The 19,854-nt window shown below is 43.9% G+C and overlaps 1 protein-coding gene across 2 annotated transcripts in view; it reads left to right on the top strand.

Moving 5' to 3' along the window:
• Positions 1-3,616: 3,616 nt before the first annotated feature.
• Positions 3,617-19,854, top strand: part of srpk1b (SRSF protein kinase 1b) — a 51,485-nt gene continuing 35,247 nt past the window's right edge. For both annotated transcript variants that reach the window (XM_018758719.1, XM_018758718.2), the window contains exons 1-2: positions 3,617-3,685; positions 4,477-4,531. In XM_018758719.1, coding sequence (XP_018614235.1) covers positions 3,673-3,685; positions 4,477-4,531 — 68 coding nt within the window. In that variant the 5' untranslated portion in view covers positions 3,617-3,672. The remainder of the gene's footprint in view (positions 3,686-4,476; positions 4,532-19,854) is intronic.

Below are 19,854 nucleotides of genomic sequence, written 5' to 3'. Positions count from 1 at the left end.
AACTTGTGGACAAGACCCTATGCTGTCTTCATGTTGCTGTAAATCAGTCTAAATGAGACAACTTTACTGATATTGAACCAACACGACAGATTTGCTGGAATTTTGTTTGGATTTATTTATAGCCTTATAAAGTGAATGTATAATGTCTTATAAATGTCTTTATCCATATGATTCTAATGCCCATCATAGTTATCAGTAGTTGCTTAAAGGACATTGATGGAGATTGTTTTTATCTCTTCAGCGGACTAAAGGTTATTTCCTCCGTTATTTCAAAAAGCTATGTGTGTTTTGCTAGAAGCAGGATGTGAAACTCCAGTACTTGGTAATACAAGTGTGCCCTCTGGAGATAAAACTAAATTACTCTGTTTTCATGATGTAAGATGTAAAGTAGGCACGATATTATGAACAAAAATCATTGAGTCGCACACAGAAAGTAGCCAACATAGTTCTTATGAATGTTGCACAGGTAATCACTAGCAAAAAACTTGTGAATACAGTGCTGCTTGGAAATTTGTGAACCACCTGTGTCCTTAAGTTTTACCACAAAATGGTTAATGAGAAGCACTCTTTCTTGACTCATATAATAGGTATGTAATGACTAATTCCATATTATATCTCCGTTCATTAGATGCAGGTTACCTTAAAGTACCTGTGATCACCAAGACCTCAGTAGGAGGACACGCCTTTAGTTATAGAGCACCTAAACTGTGAAATAGTCTACCAGTTACTGTCAGAAATGCCCCGTCTGTTTCTGTTTTCAAATGCCAACTTAAGACTTATATGTTCACTCAGGCATTCCACCTCGTAATGTAATTCAACCTGCCTTGGTTATTTATCACCTTTACAAAAATGCATTTTAAATTTACTTAAGTAACAAATTACTAACTCTGTCCTATCTTCTCGTTGAGCACTACCTCGCTGCATAAGACCTGAGGAGGCTGGCCAGTGGTGACAGACGAATCCAGTGCTGACAGAGGGTGATGTCCATCTGCTGTGACGATCGAGACGTTCCATGCCGAGCTGGGGATCCAAGATGCCATTTACCAACATTATAATTACTTGGTAAACACTGGCTTACAAATTGTTACTTTCTAGAATGCCCAGAAGGGGTGGGCAACCACTGGCCCTTGGACCCCCAGAGGTTTTTTCTCCCTCAACCTTCAGTTGGAAGTTTTTGTTCCTTTCCCCAGTGGCCAGTAGGTATACTTATAGCTCTATAATAAGTTCTTCATTATAGTAGCCATTAGTTGACTGTCTTCTTTGTTTGTATCAATTTTTCTTGCTGTATGCCTGTGTTAAAGCGCTCTGTGTCACTGCATGAGAAGAGCGCTGTATAAAAAATAATAATATTTTGCTTTAGAGGAAACTGTGTGTAGTAGGAAGAAGTGCAGGTGCAAAAATAAGTGAACCCCAAGTAGGTAAATACGTAGAATCAGGTGCAAAATCATTTATTAATTTTATAAGTTTAAGATTTAGATTGAGTATTTTAATAATTTTATATTTAGCAATATTAGTCCATCCCTACAGGGTCCACATACTTTGAAGCAGAACTGTATGTACCACTAGATGGAGCTGACTGTAGAAAGATGATCCAGTTGCTTAGAAACTTGATCACAATGAATTTGATACTACGAAGCAATGACTGTCATAAAGGGAAGACAAGTGGTAACTGGGTGACTAGGAGTATTTCCCAGTGAGTCTGGTTATGGTAGAGCAGAATGAAAGCTGATTGATCAACATTGATCAGTGGAAACCGGTTCCTGCACAAAGGACTTGAAGGTTTTCACTATTTGAGCCCATTTCTACTGTAGCTCATTCCCACACCCAAGCGGCTTGCAGCCAGGCCTGTACATTACACTGGTACAATCAAAATTGGATAAAACAATTCAGTTAATGACATGATGTGAGAAGTAATGACACTACACTATCAAATTTTGATATTTTAAGAAATTGCTTCCCTTTTGGGGACTAAAATAAGGATGGAGGGTGACAGAAACATGAAGAGAGAAAAGGTGCAGTCAAAAGGCTACAGTGAGAAGAAAAAACCATTAGAGGAAGGTGCATTAAACTGCTCAAAAATAATGGATATATTCTGAGTTAAACACAGGACAGATGCAACAGGCCTCCACTGTAAAATACAGGGTGCAACTTTAAATTGCTGTGCTTCATTCAATATTTGCCAGTCTGTTACTATATTTGCAGGAAAATTTTCCCTTTACTCTCATTTCAATGAAGCACAGTTTATCTGTGTAATGCACATGCTTGTTTTGTTCCTACTTGTTTTGTGACCACAGGGAATTGGCCCATCGATTCCCTGAACAGCAGACAAGGCAGATGCACAGTAAATGAACACAGCAAATGCTCAGCATGCAATTACAGTATGTGCTACGTTGCTTGTTGCAAGCTGGAGTATCACAGAATTGCAGAAAATGGTCAGACAACTTTTGGTGCATACAGATGTTGTGAAATGCAAATTGGAAAAGACAGAAACAGGTTCAACGTCAACTTTATTGTCACTTCCACAATATGTTTAGAACATACATCGGAGTGAAATAGTGTTTCTTCTGGACCACGGTGTGACACAGAGGACAACATATACAAAACATGCTATTACTACTACAGTACAATCCACAATAATTACTAAACTAAATCTGACCAGTCAACTTGACTGTTCAGGACAGAGGGTTTCAAGATGCTCTTTATTGACTGCATACATGTCTTTTCATACCATAAGAATTAAAACACTCCAAAACCCTGAATCACAGAAACAAAACCACAACCAAACATTTTATTATTTAATTACAGTCTTGACATAGACAGTACAAAGCAGTCCCTGAACACTGGAGAATTCCCCCAGGCCATTCTAAGCACCCCTGGCCTACTCCACATAATGGTTAGGAGGTCACCCCCTTGAACCCCCCAAGAAATCTCCAGTGCCAGACTAAGTATAAGCAACAACATAACACAGCCAATCAGAAAGGAACACAAGACGATGTACAGGAATAGACACTACACCAACCATAATCCATTCACCAGCCCCACTCAGCGCCGTTACAGTTTGCAGCGGTATATTATTTAAGGCCACCAATTAATAATATTAAAACAACAAGCAGTACTTTTTTATGCATTTTTTAAGTTACATTTGATATGTGCAGTAGTACGTATTGAATAAATGAATAGTTCGTATTGTCAGAAATAAATTAATGGGGAGGTAGTGGTTAGAGCTGGAAGGTCGCAGGTTCGAGCCTCACCTTCAGCTGTACCCTTGAGCAAAGTACTTACTCTAAAAATGCTTCAGCAAAATTACCAGCTGTATATAAATGAGTAAATAAATTGTAACCTCAATCCTGTATCGCTGAAAAGTCAGCTAAGACGTAAAATGTGATGGCCGACTTTCGTTTCGTCGTGTTTGCTTGTTCTTTTTCTTTCGCGCACGATTGTTAATTGTTTCACTTCTGACACGGAATACCCTCGACAGTTACAACATTTCCTCGTTCGTTTACCGCTGTGCAGCGCCCAGCTCTCAGGTCCAACGAAGTCCCATCGCGCGCGGCCTCGATGGCGAAGCAACACAAGACCTCGCAGAAGTTTTCCGACTGCGCGACTCAATGCAAGTGTTGGAATTGCGCTTGCGCAGCAGCCGGGACCGCTCCGGGACCGCGCCGTCTAGTCATGGACAGCAAAGGTAATGTAACAAAAAAACTTTCCACCGCGAGCGTTTCTGTAGAAGAACGGCACAGAGCAAGGGTTAAGTCGAGTATTTTTATCCTTCGCGATGTGTAGTGGTACCCGGAACCAGATGAGTGTCTGCTTAGTTATGCGGGGCTTCGCAGCATTTTCACTCACTGAAGAAAAACTGAAAGAAAACTGAAGAAAAACAAAGCCGAAAGCCGCGTAAACGGTAAAGCCCATAGGGTAAAGGCGTAAAGCCCATAAAAGGGTAAAGCAGTGCTTACGCTTTCGGCTTTGTTTTGCTTGTTGTTTCAGGAGTAAGTTCTTTGCAGGCGTTTTGTTTTCTTGTTTCATTAATTTAGTGTTTAGTTCAACGTGTGCCTGGTGTTTCTTTTTTTGGGGTTTTCATTCATTCATTCATTCATTCATTCATTCATTCATTCATGCCTTTGGACCCAAGATTACAGGTTCAAATCCCACCTCCAACTGTAGTACCCTAGGTGAGGTACTTACCCTGAATTACTCCAATACAAATTACCCAGCTCTATAAACTACTAAATAATTGTAAGAGGGTAAACACTGTAAGTTGCTTTGGATAAAAGTGTCAGTTAAATGAATAAATGTAATGCAAATGTAAACGTTCATTCATTATTAATAACCGCTTGTCTGTGCTGGTGCTGGTGGTCCAAAAGCACAGAGTGAGGGGTGGGTCTTTTACAGTGTTTCACTTCTGGAGAGTTTCGTAGGTGCAATTTTCCGGTATTTCATTATTGAGACTGATGTGATTCTTTGATCCAATCACAGTGCTGATTATCCAAGCAAGAAAGAGGAGGACAAAGGTCAAGAAGCTGAACAAGAAGTAAGTTGTGTTCATCCTTCACTTGTGAGTCTGTGTGTGTTTAGTGAATGTGGGTAAAACGGTGCAATCTGAGCTAGAAGGTTTGCTCTTGTTTTACTATAAATAATACTGTTTTTTATTTGTTGACTTCCCATACCCTTTTGCACACTAAGCAGCATGCAATAATTTATACAGCAGAGTGCAATATATAATTAATTTACATTTATTCATTTAGCAGATGCTTTTCTACAAAGAAAGTACGTGTGCATTACATTAGCAGGAAGAGAGACATAGATGCGGAGGTGTGATTCTTTAGTGCAGTTAGTTTCTTTTCACCATATGAACCAATGTTCATCACATGAGTAGCTGCATAAAATTTTGTCACAATATCCACAATTCCTGATCACTTTCCTAGTAATTGTTTTTGCGATGCATATAAACATTTACGTTACATTATATATAGGAGTAGCTCCCTAAAGGTTTATCCGGGCATGAACAGGCAGTCTGGTGCTTTACCTCTTGTGCATGAAACCACCAAGAGGGCAGATGTGGAAGAGCGTAATAGTCTGGATCCGGTGTAGCAGTTGATCAAGTCTCGTAGATAGCTGGGAGCAGTTATACTGATGCATTTGTAGGCCATAACCAAGGTCTTAAATTTGATCCGGGCAGCTATAGGAAGCCAGCGCAGAGAAACGAGTAGAGGAGATACATGGGAACGCTTCGGCAAGTCAAACACAACTTGGGCAGCAGCGTTCTGTATCAGTTGTAGAGATTCAATGGCAGTAGCAGGAAGGCAAGACAGGAGAGAGTTGCAGTTGTTCAGATGGGATGTCACCATGGCCTGGACAAATAGTTGCGCGTAGTCTGTTATGAGGTAAGGACGGATCCTGCAGGTGTTATGCAGGGTGTATATGCAGGGCCAGTGTGAGGCGATGTGTTGATTGCTTCTCCTCGCAGACTTGTTAGTTTAGTGTATGTTATTTTGTTTGTGTCACTGTCCTTCCAGCCAGTTTATTCTCTTATTACTTATGACCCCCAAATACTTCTGCAAATATGTGAAACGGTGCGATCAGACTCAATTCTTAGCATTAGAGAGCTGAACTCGCTACCTTCACTGCCGCGAACATCATCATGACCGCGACCCACCTGGGGCCACTCAGAAGATGCAAGCTCGGAAACAGGGCCACAGGGACGGCGTACAGGTGAGAGTGAAACGCCGCGGGCTATGACCTCCGATGCCCAGCATTTTCCTGTCCAACGTTCAGTCTCTGGACAACAAACTGGGCAATCTCAGAGGACAACTTAAATTCCGAAGAGACCTACGGAACTGCTCACACAAGTAAGAAAAACTTTCAGCCGAGTCAACATCCGCAAAGCTGCTGGGCCGGGCAGAATTTCAGGGCGAGTTTTAAAAACATGCAGTGAGCAACTGGCTGCTGTCTTCATGGACATATTTAACAGCTCCTTAAAAAGCTCAACTGTACCCACCTGTTTCAAAAACACCACCATTATCCCTGTTCCTAAGAAAAACAAAATGAGCTGCCTTAATGACTATCACCCAGTGGCACTGACCGCCATTGCAATGAAATGCTTTGAGAGGCTGGTGCTGGGACACAGTAAGGACACCATCCCAGACACTCTGGACCCACTGCAATTTGCCTACCACCACAACAGATCGACTGAAAACGCAATATCACACACCCTTCACACCATTCTGGCTCACCTGGACAATAAAAACTGCTATGCAAGGCTATTATTTCTGGACTATATCTCATCATTTAACACTGTCATCCCAACCAAGCTGATCCACAAACTACTAGGACTGGGACTGAGTGCCACATTGTGCAATTGGATCCTGGATTTCCTCACCAACAGACCCCAGCGTGTGCAGATTGGCAGTAATACCTCCTCCCCACTAACCCTCAACACTGGCACCCCACAGGGAAGCATCCTGAGCCCGGTGCTGTATTCCTTGTTCACACATGACTGTGTGGCCAGTCACAGCTCCAACACCATCATAAAGTTTAGTGACGATACCACCATTGTGGGTCTGATCACCAACTACGATGAGACGGCCTGCAGAGAGGAAGTGTCCTGTATGGAGCACCTGCCACACCAGGACATAATGCACCCTGTGAGAACGGACTCCACAGCACACCTGTAGAAAGTGGTGAGGTCTATAGTGGGCATCCTGGCTTTCTTCAGATGCCTGAGGAAATGGAAATGCTAATGGGCCTTTTTGATGGTTGATGCTCTGTGCTCAAACCATGTGAGTTTGGCAGTGAGGGTGACCCCTAGGAATGCGAAGCTGCTCCATACAGGACAAGAAAGCCCTACAGAGGGTTGTCAAAACAGCTCAGGAAATCATCGGCACACAGCTGCCAGCAGTCAAGGACACCTACACCACACCTTGCCTCAGAAAGACGATGCGCATCATGAAAGATCATAGTCACCCTGCACAGGCACTTTTCTCTTCTCTGCTGTCTCAGCGGCTCAGGTCTATTCGAACCCGCACTGCTAGGTACAGGAACAGCTTTTACCTCAGCGCTGTAAGAGTAAACAACAATCACCAATGTGCCACCTTTACTAACAGCTCCTTCCAAGCACATTGGTAAATTACACTGTCACTTTAAGTATTCGCATTCTCACTCTCACGTTCTGAGTTCTCTGGTTGTCTATTGGTATTATTATTACTGTTACCGTTATTTGTCATTGCTATTAGCATTGCTCACTGTCATTGTTTTGTTTGTACAGTATTTGTATTGTCTCCATCTTGTCCATAGTCTGGGGAGAAGCATTCAAGAAGAATTTCATGATACTTGTACATGGTACTTGTACCTATGACAATAAACTTGAAATCTGAAATTTGAACTTGGCTTCGATGTGCTGAGAGAAAGGTTGACTCAAATGTTCACTCTCTCCACAATAAACTAGACTTCCTCAGACCACAGATAACTTACCCAGCATGAAGTCAGAGACTGCTGTGTTCTCATCTTTACGGAAACATGGCTCAACGACAGCACTCCTGATGCAGCCATTCAGTTAGCCGGGCTAACTGCGCATCGCGCCAACAGAATAGTATCAGTGTCTAGTAAGACTCGCAGCGGTGATCTGTGTGTTTACACAAACAACGAATGGTGCGGAAATGCTGTCTAGCTATTATTCGTCGCTGATGGAGTTTATGATCGTTATGTGCCAGCCATACTACCTGCCCAGGGAGTTTTCCGCCGTGCTCATTGTTGCGGTGTACATTTCACCTGGCGCTAACACAAAGGAAGTGCTAAGTGAACTCTACGGGGCTGTCAGCAATTTACAGACAGCACATCCCGATGGATTTTAACCACGCCAATCTGAAATCAGTTTTGCCAAAATTCCACCAGCATGTTGACCTATGGTACAAACACTTTAGACCTCGTTTACACAAACATTCCTGGTGCCTACAAGGCTGCACCCTGCCCCCACTTCGACTGCTCGGATCACATCACTGTTATGCTAATCCCAGCATACAGACCACTCCAGAAACGTGCCAAACCAGTCCTGAAACAGATGAGAACCTGGTCTGAGGGAGCCGTCTCAGCACTTCAGCTCTGCTTTGAACACACAGACTGGAAGATATTCAGAGAGGCTGCTACATACCATAACATCACAGACGTCAAGTTTATTGTCATAAGTACAAGTACTGTGTACAAGTATCATGAAATTCTTCTTGAATGTTTCCCCGCAGACTATGAACAAAAACAATAGAAATACTACACAAAAGAAAACAATGACAATGAGTAATGCTAATAAACAATAACATTAAGTAACAGTAACACTGATAATAAATAACAGTAGACTTGACAGGAACAGACTTGGAGGAATACATGGAATCAGTGACTGGCTACATCAGCAAGTGCATAGATGATGTGACTTCCTTCAAGACCATTACCACATGTGCAAACCAGAAACCTTGGATGACTGCTGAGGTGCGCTCACTGCTGAAAACCCAAGACACTGCCTTCAGGCCAATCTCTTCCGGGCCATCAGAGAGGCAAAGTGCAACTACGCAGGAAGAATCCACCATCATTTTCTAAACTCCAAGGACACAAAGCGCATATGGCAAGACGTTCAGGCTATCACAGACTACGAAGCTACATCACTTGTCTGTGATAGCGATGCCTCGCTCCCAAATGCGTTGAATGATTTCTATGCACGGTTCAAAGCACAGAACAACATGCCAGCAGGTAAGGCCACCCCAACTCCCACCGACCGGGTACTTTGTCTGTCTGCAGCAAATCTCAGGAAGACTCTTTTCAGAGTCAACCCACAGAAAGCTGCGGGTCCTGACAACATACCTGGCCGGGTATTCAGGGAATGCGCTTTTCAGCTTGCAGATGTCTTCACAGACATCTTCAACATTTCCCTGAGCCAGGCAGTTGTCCCTGTGTGCTTCAAGATGACCGCACTCATTCCTGTGCCAAAGAAATCATCGGTATCCTGTCTGAATGACTACCACCTGGTTGCACTCACGCCTATCATCATGAAGTGCTTCGAGCAGTTAGTCATGAAACACATAAAGAGCAGTCTTCCAACCACACTGGACCCATTCCAGTATGCCTACCGTCCCAACTGTTCAACAGAAGATGCCATATCATATCTGCGACCATCCACCTTTCCCTAATCCATCTGGACAAAAAAAGGACAACTATGTAAGGATGCTGTTCATTGAATTCAGTTCAGCATTCAACACAATCATCCCTCAGAAAATGACTACAAAGCTGAGACTGCTGGGTCTGACTACCTTCCTCTGCAACTGGTTTTTGGACTTTTTGACTGGGAGAGTCTGTCAGGATTGGCAACTCCACCTCCAGCACCACCACACTGAACACTGGTGCTCCCCAGGGCTGTGTACTCAGTCCACTGCTCTTTACCCTACTGACTCATAACTGTGCTGCAAAATACAGTTCAAATCATATCATCAAGTTTGCTGATGACAGTACAGTTGTGGGCCTCATCAGCAACAATGATGAGTCAGCATACAGAGAGGAGGTGAACCAGCTTGCAGAATGGTGTAAAGACAACAGTCTAGCTCCAAGTCTTCATAAGGCTAAAGAGATAATTGTTGACTTCAGGAGGACCCGAGTAGCCCACTTACCTCTTCACATCAATGGAACAACTGTGGAGCGAGTCAAAAGCTCCAAGTTTCTTTGTGTGCACATGACGGAGGACCTCTTCTGGACCCTGAACACCACCTGCCTAGCCAAGAAGGCCCAGCAGCATCTCCACTTCTTAAGGAGGCTGAAGAGAGACAAACTCCCCCCTCCCATCCTTGCTTCTTTCTACAGAGGGATGATGGAGAGCGTCTTGACCAGCTGTCTCACCGTGTGGTATGGGAATTGCACAGTCTCCAACTGCAAGATCCTACAGCAAGTGGTAAGAACTGCTGAAAAGATCAACGGAGTTCCTCTTCCTGCCGTCGACTCCACATGCAAGAACCGCTGCATCCGCAAGGCCACCAGCATTGTGGACGACCCCTCTCGCCCCCTCTTAGACTCTTCGCCCTGTTACCAGCTGGCAGGAGGTACAGGAACATCCGTGCCACCACCAGCAGACTCCGCAACAGTTTCTTCCCAGAGGCAGTCAGACTACTCAACACCCAGCTGCCTCCCAATGCTCACCTGGCACCGTTGAACAATTACTTAACTCAGCACTACACTACACCACAACTGCCTACAGCTCGCAGCCATACCTGCGTCCACGTCCTGTCCTGTGTATTTATTTATTGTCTTGTGCTGTGTTCTGTGTTGCACCATGGTCTCCGAGGAAACGACATTTCGTTCCACTGCGCAGAAGCTGTATAGAGGAGCTTGAACTTCAATTTGAACTCTAGTCTGTCATCACTGCCAGACTCTCAGCTGAGGAAGCAGGCAAAATGAGTGAGTTGTCTAGTTTGATCAAGAGATCAAGACAGAAAGACTGGCCAACTGGGAGGTGTAGGATCTCTGTTTTGAAGAGTTTGAGTTGAAGGTGGTGATCAGACATCCATGCAGAGATGTCCGACAGGCAGGCAGCGATGCGCACGGAAATCTCTGATGCTTCCTTAGCTAAAGAAACTTTCCATTGTTCCTTGGCATTTCACCATTCGCTTTATTATTTACTCTTTAATTTCAGTCGTGATTGTTTCCTTTTTTGTTGGATGTGTCACTATCACTTGCATCACTTTTACACTTTGGTGCCATGGTTAGGAGGGTAAAAACAAAAAAAATTACAGCCAAATACAGTAACACGAGACAATGTTAACAGGAAAAGAAGGAAGTCTGTCCTACCTCGGACTCACTTGCCCTGCCCACGAGCTGACAAACCACTGTAGACACACGAGGTTTTGATGCACTTCGCAAAGTAGCTCCTATTTATTATTATGAACCATTGTACAGTATATACAGTAACTCGAATTTTTTATATAATAGGCTTAATTATGAAGTTTTCATTTGATTGTTACTTAAGGGCGACAAAAAAAAATCAACTTTCGGTCAGTAAGGGGGTGGTTCGTAAGTACGGGTTGGATGTTCATCACATGGGGACTGCCTGTAGGTCCCTCAGGCAGTAAATAATTTTCATGTAAATAATCACCATGATGTCCAGCTTCTGCGAGCTGGCATCCAAGCTTGAGTGTAATGATGTAACTAATGCACACATATACTAATTGAATGAGAAGCAGGGAGGAGGGATGAGGAGAAGAGATACATGGGAATGCCTTGGATGGTCAAACAGAATTCGTGAAGCAATGTTCTCTATCAACTGGAGAGATTTGATTGCTGAGGCTGGAAGTCCAGACAGGAGAGAGTTGCAGTAGTCCAGGCAAGATATCACCATGGGCCTGGAGTAGAAGTTGGTTAGAATTTGTTGTGCGATAAGGGTGGATCTTACGGATGTTGTGCAGGATGTATCTGCAGGTCCAGGTTGTGGTTTTGATACTTTGAGATAGACGGACTTGAACTGATCGTCACTGCCAGGCTCTTGGCCGAAGAGGTAGCCAAAATGAGCAAGTTGTCCAGTTTGACAGAGCATTTTCGACAGGAATACAGACCAGCTGGGAGGTGAAGGATCTGTATTGGAGAGGGAGGCAGGCAGCAATGCACAAGGAAATGTCTGTCGCTCTGGGGTAAAGGAGAGCAAGAGGTCGGTATTGTTAACCATACCTGAGTTATGAGAATCTATGGGAGGGGATGACAGGCCCAAGGCAAGTGCTTCATTTGCCAAGTGCCTATCCAGAACAAATCCTTCACATGCACTGTCTTTCTGTAACCATTATCGAACAGTTTACAGTATAACGTTGTGTCATGGCACCCAATAATAAATCTGGGCTGGTTTCATTGAATGTGATGAGGAACACAATCTGACATCACAGTGATTGATGAAGTTCTGCACTCTGTGTTGGTCCACTGACATTGGATCACAGCGCTGGAGCTTCAGATTAGAAACCTACCGTTGACCAGCGATGCTAAAGTTGATGTGCTACAGATTGCCAAGCATTAGTGCTGTCAGCTAATAGTTTGCTCAGTAGTTTTCCAGCAGTGTGTCCAAAGCTGAGATGTGCTGATGTTGTGCTCTTTATTTGCCTCTGCTTCAGTTACTATTTTTCCCAAGCCTTCATAGTGGTGTTACATAACTGTGCCAGTGCAAGCTTGCATCCTTCTAAGGGGGTTCTGCCAGCATTGCTCTCTGTCAGCCACCTCCAGAGCAAGGCTGTCCCTTTCTTCTTCCACCGCCTGTTCTATGGTGTGCCTATAGACAAAAACAGATCCTTGATGGTGCTCTGTGTAATTCTTTGTTTTATTTGCCTGAGTTCTAACCCAAGCCATCTGTAACCTTACCACCTCAGGAGGCTAGGCAGAACATTGATCCAGCACGCCCATTGTCCCCTCCCACCCCGTGCTCATGCTCTCCCTCCCTCACTCCCTCGCTCCCTCAGTCCTGCTCAAGCCACCACAGAGCTGGGAGCAGAAGCAAAGAGCCCTTTTGTAGAGCTTGCTGGCCTTGCCCTCACGATGTGGCTATTGGACTGGATCGTCTCCCTCAACAGCGCTGTTGTGAAGCTTGCTACTGGCCTAAGGTGCAAGTGAGTACTGTGTTGCAGAGGGGGGTTACCAGGTGTCACATCGGCAGGCTCAGCTGACTTACTGATGGCTCAGTTAATTTTTAATTAGAGTATCAATGCAGATTAGAAGAGACAGAGGTGCTGATGATGGACAGTGTCCTTTCCAGTGGTGCTCAAATTGGTTTATGAAGTCCTCAATTAGCTGGTTTTTATTTGTTCTCATTCCCCCCCTCATTTTTTTGCTCAATGTTTCAGTGTTTTTTCTTGTCACTTTCTTCATGATAGTTACAAATTTGTCTTGTCTCTACTTCTTCGATACTGATTAATGAGGAAAGACATCATGTTATTAATGTAACACGTCATGTAATGTCTTAATTTTTACAGTGAAGCTGATTATCTTCGAAACACTTCTTTTGCCAAAGGGGGTAGTGAATGGATGTGGAGGGGTAAGGTGGTGCTTCCCTTTAGCTCTCTGATCTTTAAGTCTCTCCTCCCAGCTGCAGCCATGGTTGTCGCATATTATATAAGAGGCACAAGCAAGCTTGGGTTATGGAGGCTGCACTTGTGCAGTGGAGAAGCTCTTCACTTGTCCTCCTTGAGCTGATTCCTCTGGAGGTGGAAGTGGAGTTCAAGAAAGCTTTATCCTTATTTGCCAGCATCCTCCCATGCTGTCATGATATTGTGAAACTTGAATTAAGTTGCCGTAAGAGGTTTCCTTTATGGTCTGGGACATGTACTTAACAGCTTTAGCAACCTTACCTATTGCCTTGTTCATCTGGGACACATCACAACAGAGCTAAGTGTTATGCTTGTTTATTCCTGCTGCTCCTCTGCGCTCTCCAAGAGAGAAGATGTTTGTTGTTACTGCTGCTGTTTGCTGGGAGCTGCTGTAGGTCGGGCACTAGGTGCGGAGAGCTCATCTGCAGCCTGGCAAGGCTAGACCTGGCAGATAGGGTGGGGGGGTGTGAAGTGAGAGGTTGTGTTTTTGCTGGCTCTGTAGGTTCTTCAGGGGAAGGCGTGCACTTAACTCTTTACATGTAGATGTTAAGAAGGTATTGCATTTCTCTTATTGACATTTGTTCTGTATAATTGGTGACAGATCTTCATTTGCTTACTCTGGCTCAGAAGAATGGTCCATCTTGCATAAGCTCATGTAGTACTGCTTCCAGGCACACATTGCAATGTACCTCAGTGAATCATGCTGCGAAATGTCACAGTACAAGCGTTTTTTAGTTTTTTGTTTCTGGTAGTGTGCATGTATCCTTCTCTCATCAGCTTTACCAGTGTAATGGACATCTTCCTACATACTTTCTGTCTTCCTATCTGTCAGTGCAGTTGTGGGTGACAGATGGGTCAAAGCATCTCAGATGCCCCCCCCAGCACCCCTTTGCTGTCAAGGACATTATTTCCTCTCGTGGACAGTTACATAAGAACCCTGTTGCTACATTTACATTTGCAGCCACTTAGCAATGAACAAGGAACAGACAGCCTGCCGTAACCTTGCTCCCTCTGCACCGGCTTTGCTCATCCCTCTATTTTTATCCTCTAGATATGACTCCCAACCTCAGCCATGTTTCCTTCACCCTTGGGGCCAAGAAGAAGGTGCACAACTTTAGCTGCTGGTCTTAAATAAGCATTTGTCACAGAACTTCCAAAAGTGTAAAATGTACCAAAGATAAGAGCCTTTTTGTTGCTCTCATTTGGCTTTTGCCATCTGGCTCAATGCTTTGGCTGCAAATGTGGCGATGGCATTGAAATCATTGGTTACTTGTTTATTTAGATCATGTAACAGCTACTTTCCATGCATTGCCTTTTGCCACCTGTAAAACATTTACCTGGATCCATTTATTAAACTGTACCTCTTGTGTGAGGTATGTTGTGGGGCCATTGCGTGTATAATTCTGGTATTAAGTACATATTCATGCAGTCAAATTTGACACAATAAATTGTAACTTACATTTTTAAGTCACATCCAGAAATACCTCTGGCAACATTCTAGATTCGGACTATTTCTGCTGTCATGAGTGAGAATTTGTATATGTTGTCAGCTTTATAATGCATTTATATAAAGTAACAAGCATAAAATGCTCAACAGTGACCATAAAAGAGTTCATGTTAAAAGCATTCTCTCCGTAAGATGGGGTATGTCAGGGTGCTGAATCAGTTCAGGGTAAGTACCTTGCTCAGATGTACTCTAGTAGTAGTACAGTCGAAGTATGGTAGCTAATTATGACAAGACCCATAACACTTTGTTATATTGAGTTGTCAGTTGAAATATTTTAACTGTGAAAATATACAAACCATGCATTTTTAACTAAATAAGTAATTTCAGAAATTATGGTTTCAGTGCAATATAGATACGTTCTGTATTCTTAATGTTTTGCTATTGCTTTGTTCTGTTTGAAATACTTGTAAGTGTATGCATAATGCTGGTAGCTATACTGGTTAGAACTGCTGCTTTTGAGCCCAAAGGTCGCAGGTTTGAATTCCACCTCCAGCTATAGTACCCTTGAACAACATACTTACTCTAAAAACTGCTTCAGTGAAATTTCCCAGCTATATAAATGAGTAAATAATTTCAGGTAGTTAACATTAAGTTGCTTTAGTGAAAAGCGTCAGCTAAATGAATAAATGTAACTTTAATAAAATGTTGTATCTAACAATGTATTTCATTGTCCTTTTAGGGCTGGAATGGTCTATCCTGTAGCCTATCCTAGAATCACTGGGTACTAGGCTAAGAAGAGTACACCCTGCAGAGGGCACCAGTCATTCACAGGGTAGCCACATACACATTCATGTGCTATGGGCAATTTAGCATCACCAATTCACCTTAAAGCTATGTCTTTGCAGTGTGGGAGGAAAGTGCAGCACCCAGAGGAAACCTACACAGGCGGAATGGAAAATATGTAACCTCACACTGACTGAGCTGGATGCAAACTTATGCCCGCACAGAGCCAGTTCTATGAGGTGGCAGCATTACCCACTGCGACACCATAGTCTCCAACTCCCTTCTGTTTGTCTGTATTTGTAATGCTGTGACATTTTGATTAGTCATTGTCATTGATTAGTGCTAATGAATATTAGTGACCATTAGTCTGTAAGGCTAAGTGCTATTGAGACAAAGTCACTTCTTAGAGATGCTTTTCAAGGTAAGGGTAGATAACAGAAACAGTCTAGCATTAGGTTTTTTCCATACATGTCTTTGGGAGGAAGCCTACCCAAACACACCCAACAAGCAAACCATGTGGACAAAGCAGTGATCGAACTCCAGATTTGAAACCGCAGTTCAGGAGCTCTGAGGCACCAGTGTTACTCTTAAAATTTTATGCTCTGTATCACGATTGGGGTGGCACAACGAGTAGCACTGCTGTCTCACAACATGTGGGTGGTGTGAAAAGACATGGGTTCGATCCCCACTCAGTCTGTGTTGAGTTTGCATGTTCTCCCCTGTGTCTTCATGGGTTTTCTCCCACAGTCCAAAGACATGCTATTCAGGTTCACCCATAGTGAGTAACAGGGGGAGTGTGTTCCACTGGTGTATGGATGAATAACCCATTGTAAGTAGTGTATCTAGCAGTGTAAGTCACCTTGGTGAATAAGGTGTGTGGGCTGATAATGCTACATAGAGTTCATTAGAAGTTGCTTTGGAGAAAAGCGTCTGCAAAAGCAGCCCGTGAACTTCAGGCAACTTGGAGTGATGCAGGTCACTGGCTGGGAAAGGTGGAAGAAGTCACACTCAGAACTGCTATGTGAAGGAGAGGCATCCAGGGGTGTAAATGAATCTTATTGGACTGTTTTTCTGTATCATGTAACTCCACTAAACTCACACACACACTATCTGAAACCGCTTGTCCCATATGGGGTCACGGGGAGCCAGAGCCTAACCTGGCAAAGGAGGGCATAAGGCTGGAGGGGAAGGGGACACACCCGGGATGGGACGCCAGTCCGTCGCAAGGCACCCCAAGTGGGACTCGAACCTCAGACCCAGCGGAGAGCAGGACTCAGCCAAACCCACTGCGCCACCGTACCCCCTATCCACTAAATACTACTTTTAAAATACAGAATTCTGTATATTCTCATGTCTTTTTGGGATTTAAAGAAATTATGATTTGTAGCTGTTGCATTGCCATGGAAATGATGCATAATTGTTGACATTGCCATTTGGAGAATGATTGATAGCAAGCACACTTTAGTTTTGCACTTTGCACTGTCTCCCATGTCTGCAGACAAACCTATTCTTTTGGTGCAATGCATTTGGCTTGTTACTTTTGATATTAACAGGTATTAACAGTCCTGTTTAGTATGGTTTGTGTAATTAGCTCTAATTTTTCTGCAGTTTGGCAGCACTAACATTTAAATAGTATGGAGCACTGCATTTGGTTAGAGGACATGAGCATCACCAGATAAAGCCTTTATTCAGCCACTACTCTGGCAGTGTTTTGCTTGCTTGCGTATCTTATAATATTTAAAAAAAGAAAAAAGAATTTTTGGTAGGAGGATATCATGATTTGTCTGTCCTGTGTTTTTATGCACCTACTTGAACGATGAACCTTGGTGCAGCAAGTGGCAGGTAACAAACTAGGTTTACTTGAGTCACACGTCTGCAGCTATGTCCCTTTCTCTTAATGTAATGCATAAGTTGTACTTAGTGTTACTAAGTTGTACGTTGCTTTGGACAAAAGCGTCTGCTAAATGAATAAATGTAAGCATAACTGTAGGGTGTTGCGGTGACGCAGCTGGTTTGGCCGGGGCCTGTTGTGTGGTGGGTCTAGGGTTCGAGTCCTGCTTGGGGTGCCTTGTGATGGACTTGTGTCCCGTCCTGGGTGTGTCCCCTCCCCCTCTAGCCTTATGCCCTCTGTTGCCAGGTTATGCTTTGGTTTGCTGCCACTCTGCTCGGAACAAGTGGTTGTAGACATTGTGTCTGTGTGTTTGGTTATGTGATAGCTACCATTTAGTACTAACTACCACAAATACATAAGGTAATACTGTGTTTTGTTCAGCTTTAAAGTTACAGCTAAGGTAACAGTATTTTCGGTTATAAAGTGATTGACTTGTCAAGCTCAGTAGACTCACCCCTCGTAGAAGGGGATACCATACAATGCAAACCTTTACAACTGCGTATGAAAATACACACCTTTTCACACAACAGGCTTATTGGTAGGTAAGTGCAATGGCATTTTTGCATGTTAAAGTGTTCAGTTTACTTCCACAAAGGGTGGAAAGAGTTGATACAGGATTGCCAGTCGCTTAAAAATGAGCAGCAAATTTTTAAGAACCACTTTGGTTTGAGTGCTGTGTAGTTGCTGTGCAACTTTCAAGTTACCTTGCACACTGATGCAACAATAATTCAGTTGGGGAAACAATCATAAGAAGTTCAGGCAATGAAAACAATTTCCAGCCATCCATCCATTTTCTTAGCCGCTTATCCTTTAGGGTCGTGATGGCAATAAGGAGAGCAGAGAGGCCCAGACATCCCTGTCCCACGCAGCTTCCTCCAGCTCACACCGGGGGATCCCCAGCTGCTTCCAGGCCAACTGGGAGATGTAATCTCTCTAGCAGGTTCTGGGCTGACATCTGGGTCTTGTCCCAGTTGGCTGTGCCTGGTATACCTGCAACGGGAGGCGCCCAGGGGGCATCCTTACCAGATGCCCAAACCACCTCAACTAGCTCCTCTCAATGTGAAAGAGTAGCGGCTCTACTGAGTTCCTCCCAGATGGCCAAACTCCTCACCCTGTCATGAAGAGTGAGTTCCATTACCTTATGGAGAAAACTCATGTCAGCCGTTTATATCCGTGATCTTATCCTTTTTTGTCATTACCTCGAGTTCATGACCATAGGTGAGGGTAGGGACATAGGCTGGTAAATGGAGAGCTTTGCCTTATGGCTCAACTTGCCCTTCACCACTACAGTCCAGTACAACAACCCTATTACAGCTGCTGATGCTCCCAGTCTGCAGCTGATCTAATGCTCCCTTTTCCCCTCATTCGTGAATAAGACCCCAAGATACTTAAATCCCTCACCTGGGGCAGATTTTCTCCCTTTACCTGAAGGGGCATGCTATCCTTTTCCGTGAGAGAACTATGTACTCCAACTTGGAGGTGCTGATCCTCATACCAACTGCTTCACACTCGGCTGCAAAGCATTCCAGTGCATGCTGGAGGCATCTATGTGACTGTGCCAAAAGGACAACGTAATCCGCAAAAAACAGATTGATCACCTTTTTGTCCCCACATAGAATGCCCTCCTTACTTCAGCTGCGTCTTGATATCCTGTGCACGAAAACCACAAACAGGAGTGGAGACAGGGCACAACCTTGGCGGAGTCCAACGCCCATATTGAACGAGCTTGACTTACTGCTGAGTATGCGGACAGAGCTCTCGCTCCGTGTGTACAGGGACCGAATGGCCTGCAGTAGTGGCCCCAGCACCCCATACTCTTGAAGCACCTCCCACAGAATTTATCGGGGAAGCACGGTCGTAGGCCTTCTCGAAGTCCACAAAACACATGTTGACTGGATTAGCGACCTCCCATGCTCCCTCAATTATTTGTGAGAGGGTGAAAAGCTGGTCCACTATTCCACTGCTAGGACGGAATCCGCTTTATTGCTCTTCAATCTGAGATTCGACTATCGGCTGGAGCCTCCTTTCCAGCACCCTAACATAGACTGTGTGGAAAGAAGTGTGATACCCCGATAGCTGACACACACTCTCCGGTCCCCTTTCTTACATTTACATTTACATTTATTCATTTAGCAGACACTTTCCGCCAAAGCGATGTACTTCTTATAGAAAATACAATTTGTGCATTACCTCAGGAGAAAGAGAGACATAGTTGCAGACATGTGATACTTAAGTACAGTTAGTTTCTTTACACCATATGCACCAATGTTCATCACATGAGTAGCTGTATAAAACAATATTATCTGGGCATGATCTTAAAGTTATGGTGCATGAACACTTACACCTTACGTTAACTTAAGATATCATGGGTGAAGTGAGTCTGAAAGAGGTTTTCAGACCCTTTTTAAATGTGCACAGAGGTTGTTCCACCACAACTGAGTCAGAACTGAGAACCTCCGTGCTTTACCTTTTGTCCGTGGGACCACCAAGCAAGCAGATGTGGAAGAGCGTAACAGCCTGGTTGGGGTGTAGTGGTTGATCAGGTCTTGTAAATAGCTTGGAGCAGTTCTATTGATGCATTTGTAGGCTATACATCTTACATTTGCTCCAGGCAGCTAGAGGAAGCCAGTGTAGAGAAACGAGTAGAG

The sequence above is a fragment of the Scleropages formosus genome, chromosome 2 (assembly GCF_900964775.1).
Source record: "Scleropages formosus chromosome 2, fSclFor1.1, whole genome shotgun sequence".
Classification (NCBI taxonomy): domain Eukaryota; kingdom Metazoa; phylum Chordata; class Actinopteri; order Osteoglossiformes; family Osteoglossidae; genus Scleropages; species Scleropages formosus.
The sequence above is the reverse complement of the archived record's forward strand: the minus strand, read 5'-3'. Positions and strand labels throughout refer to the sequence as shown.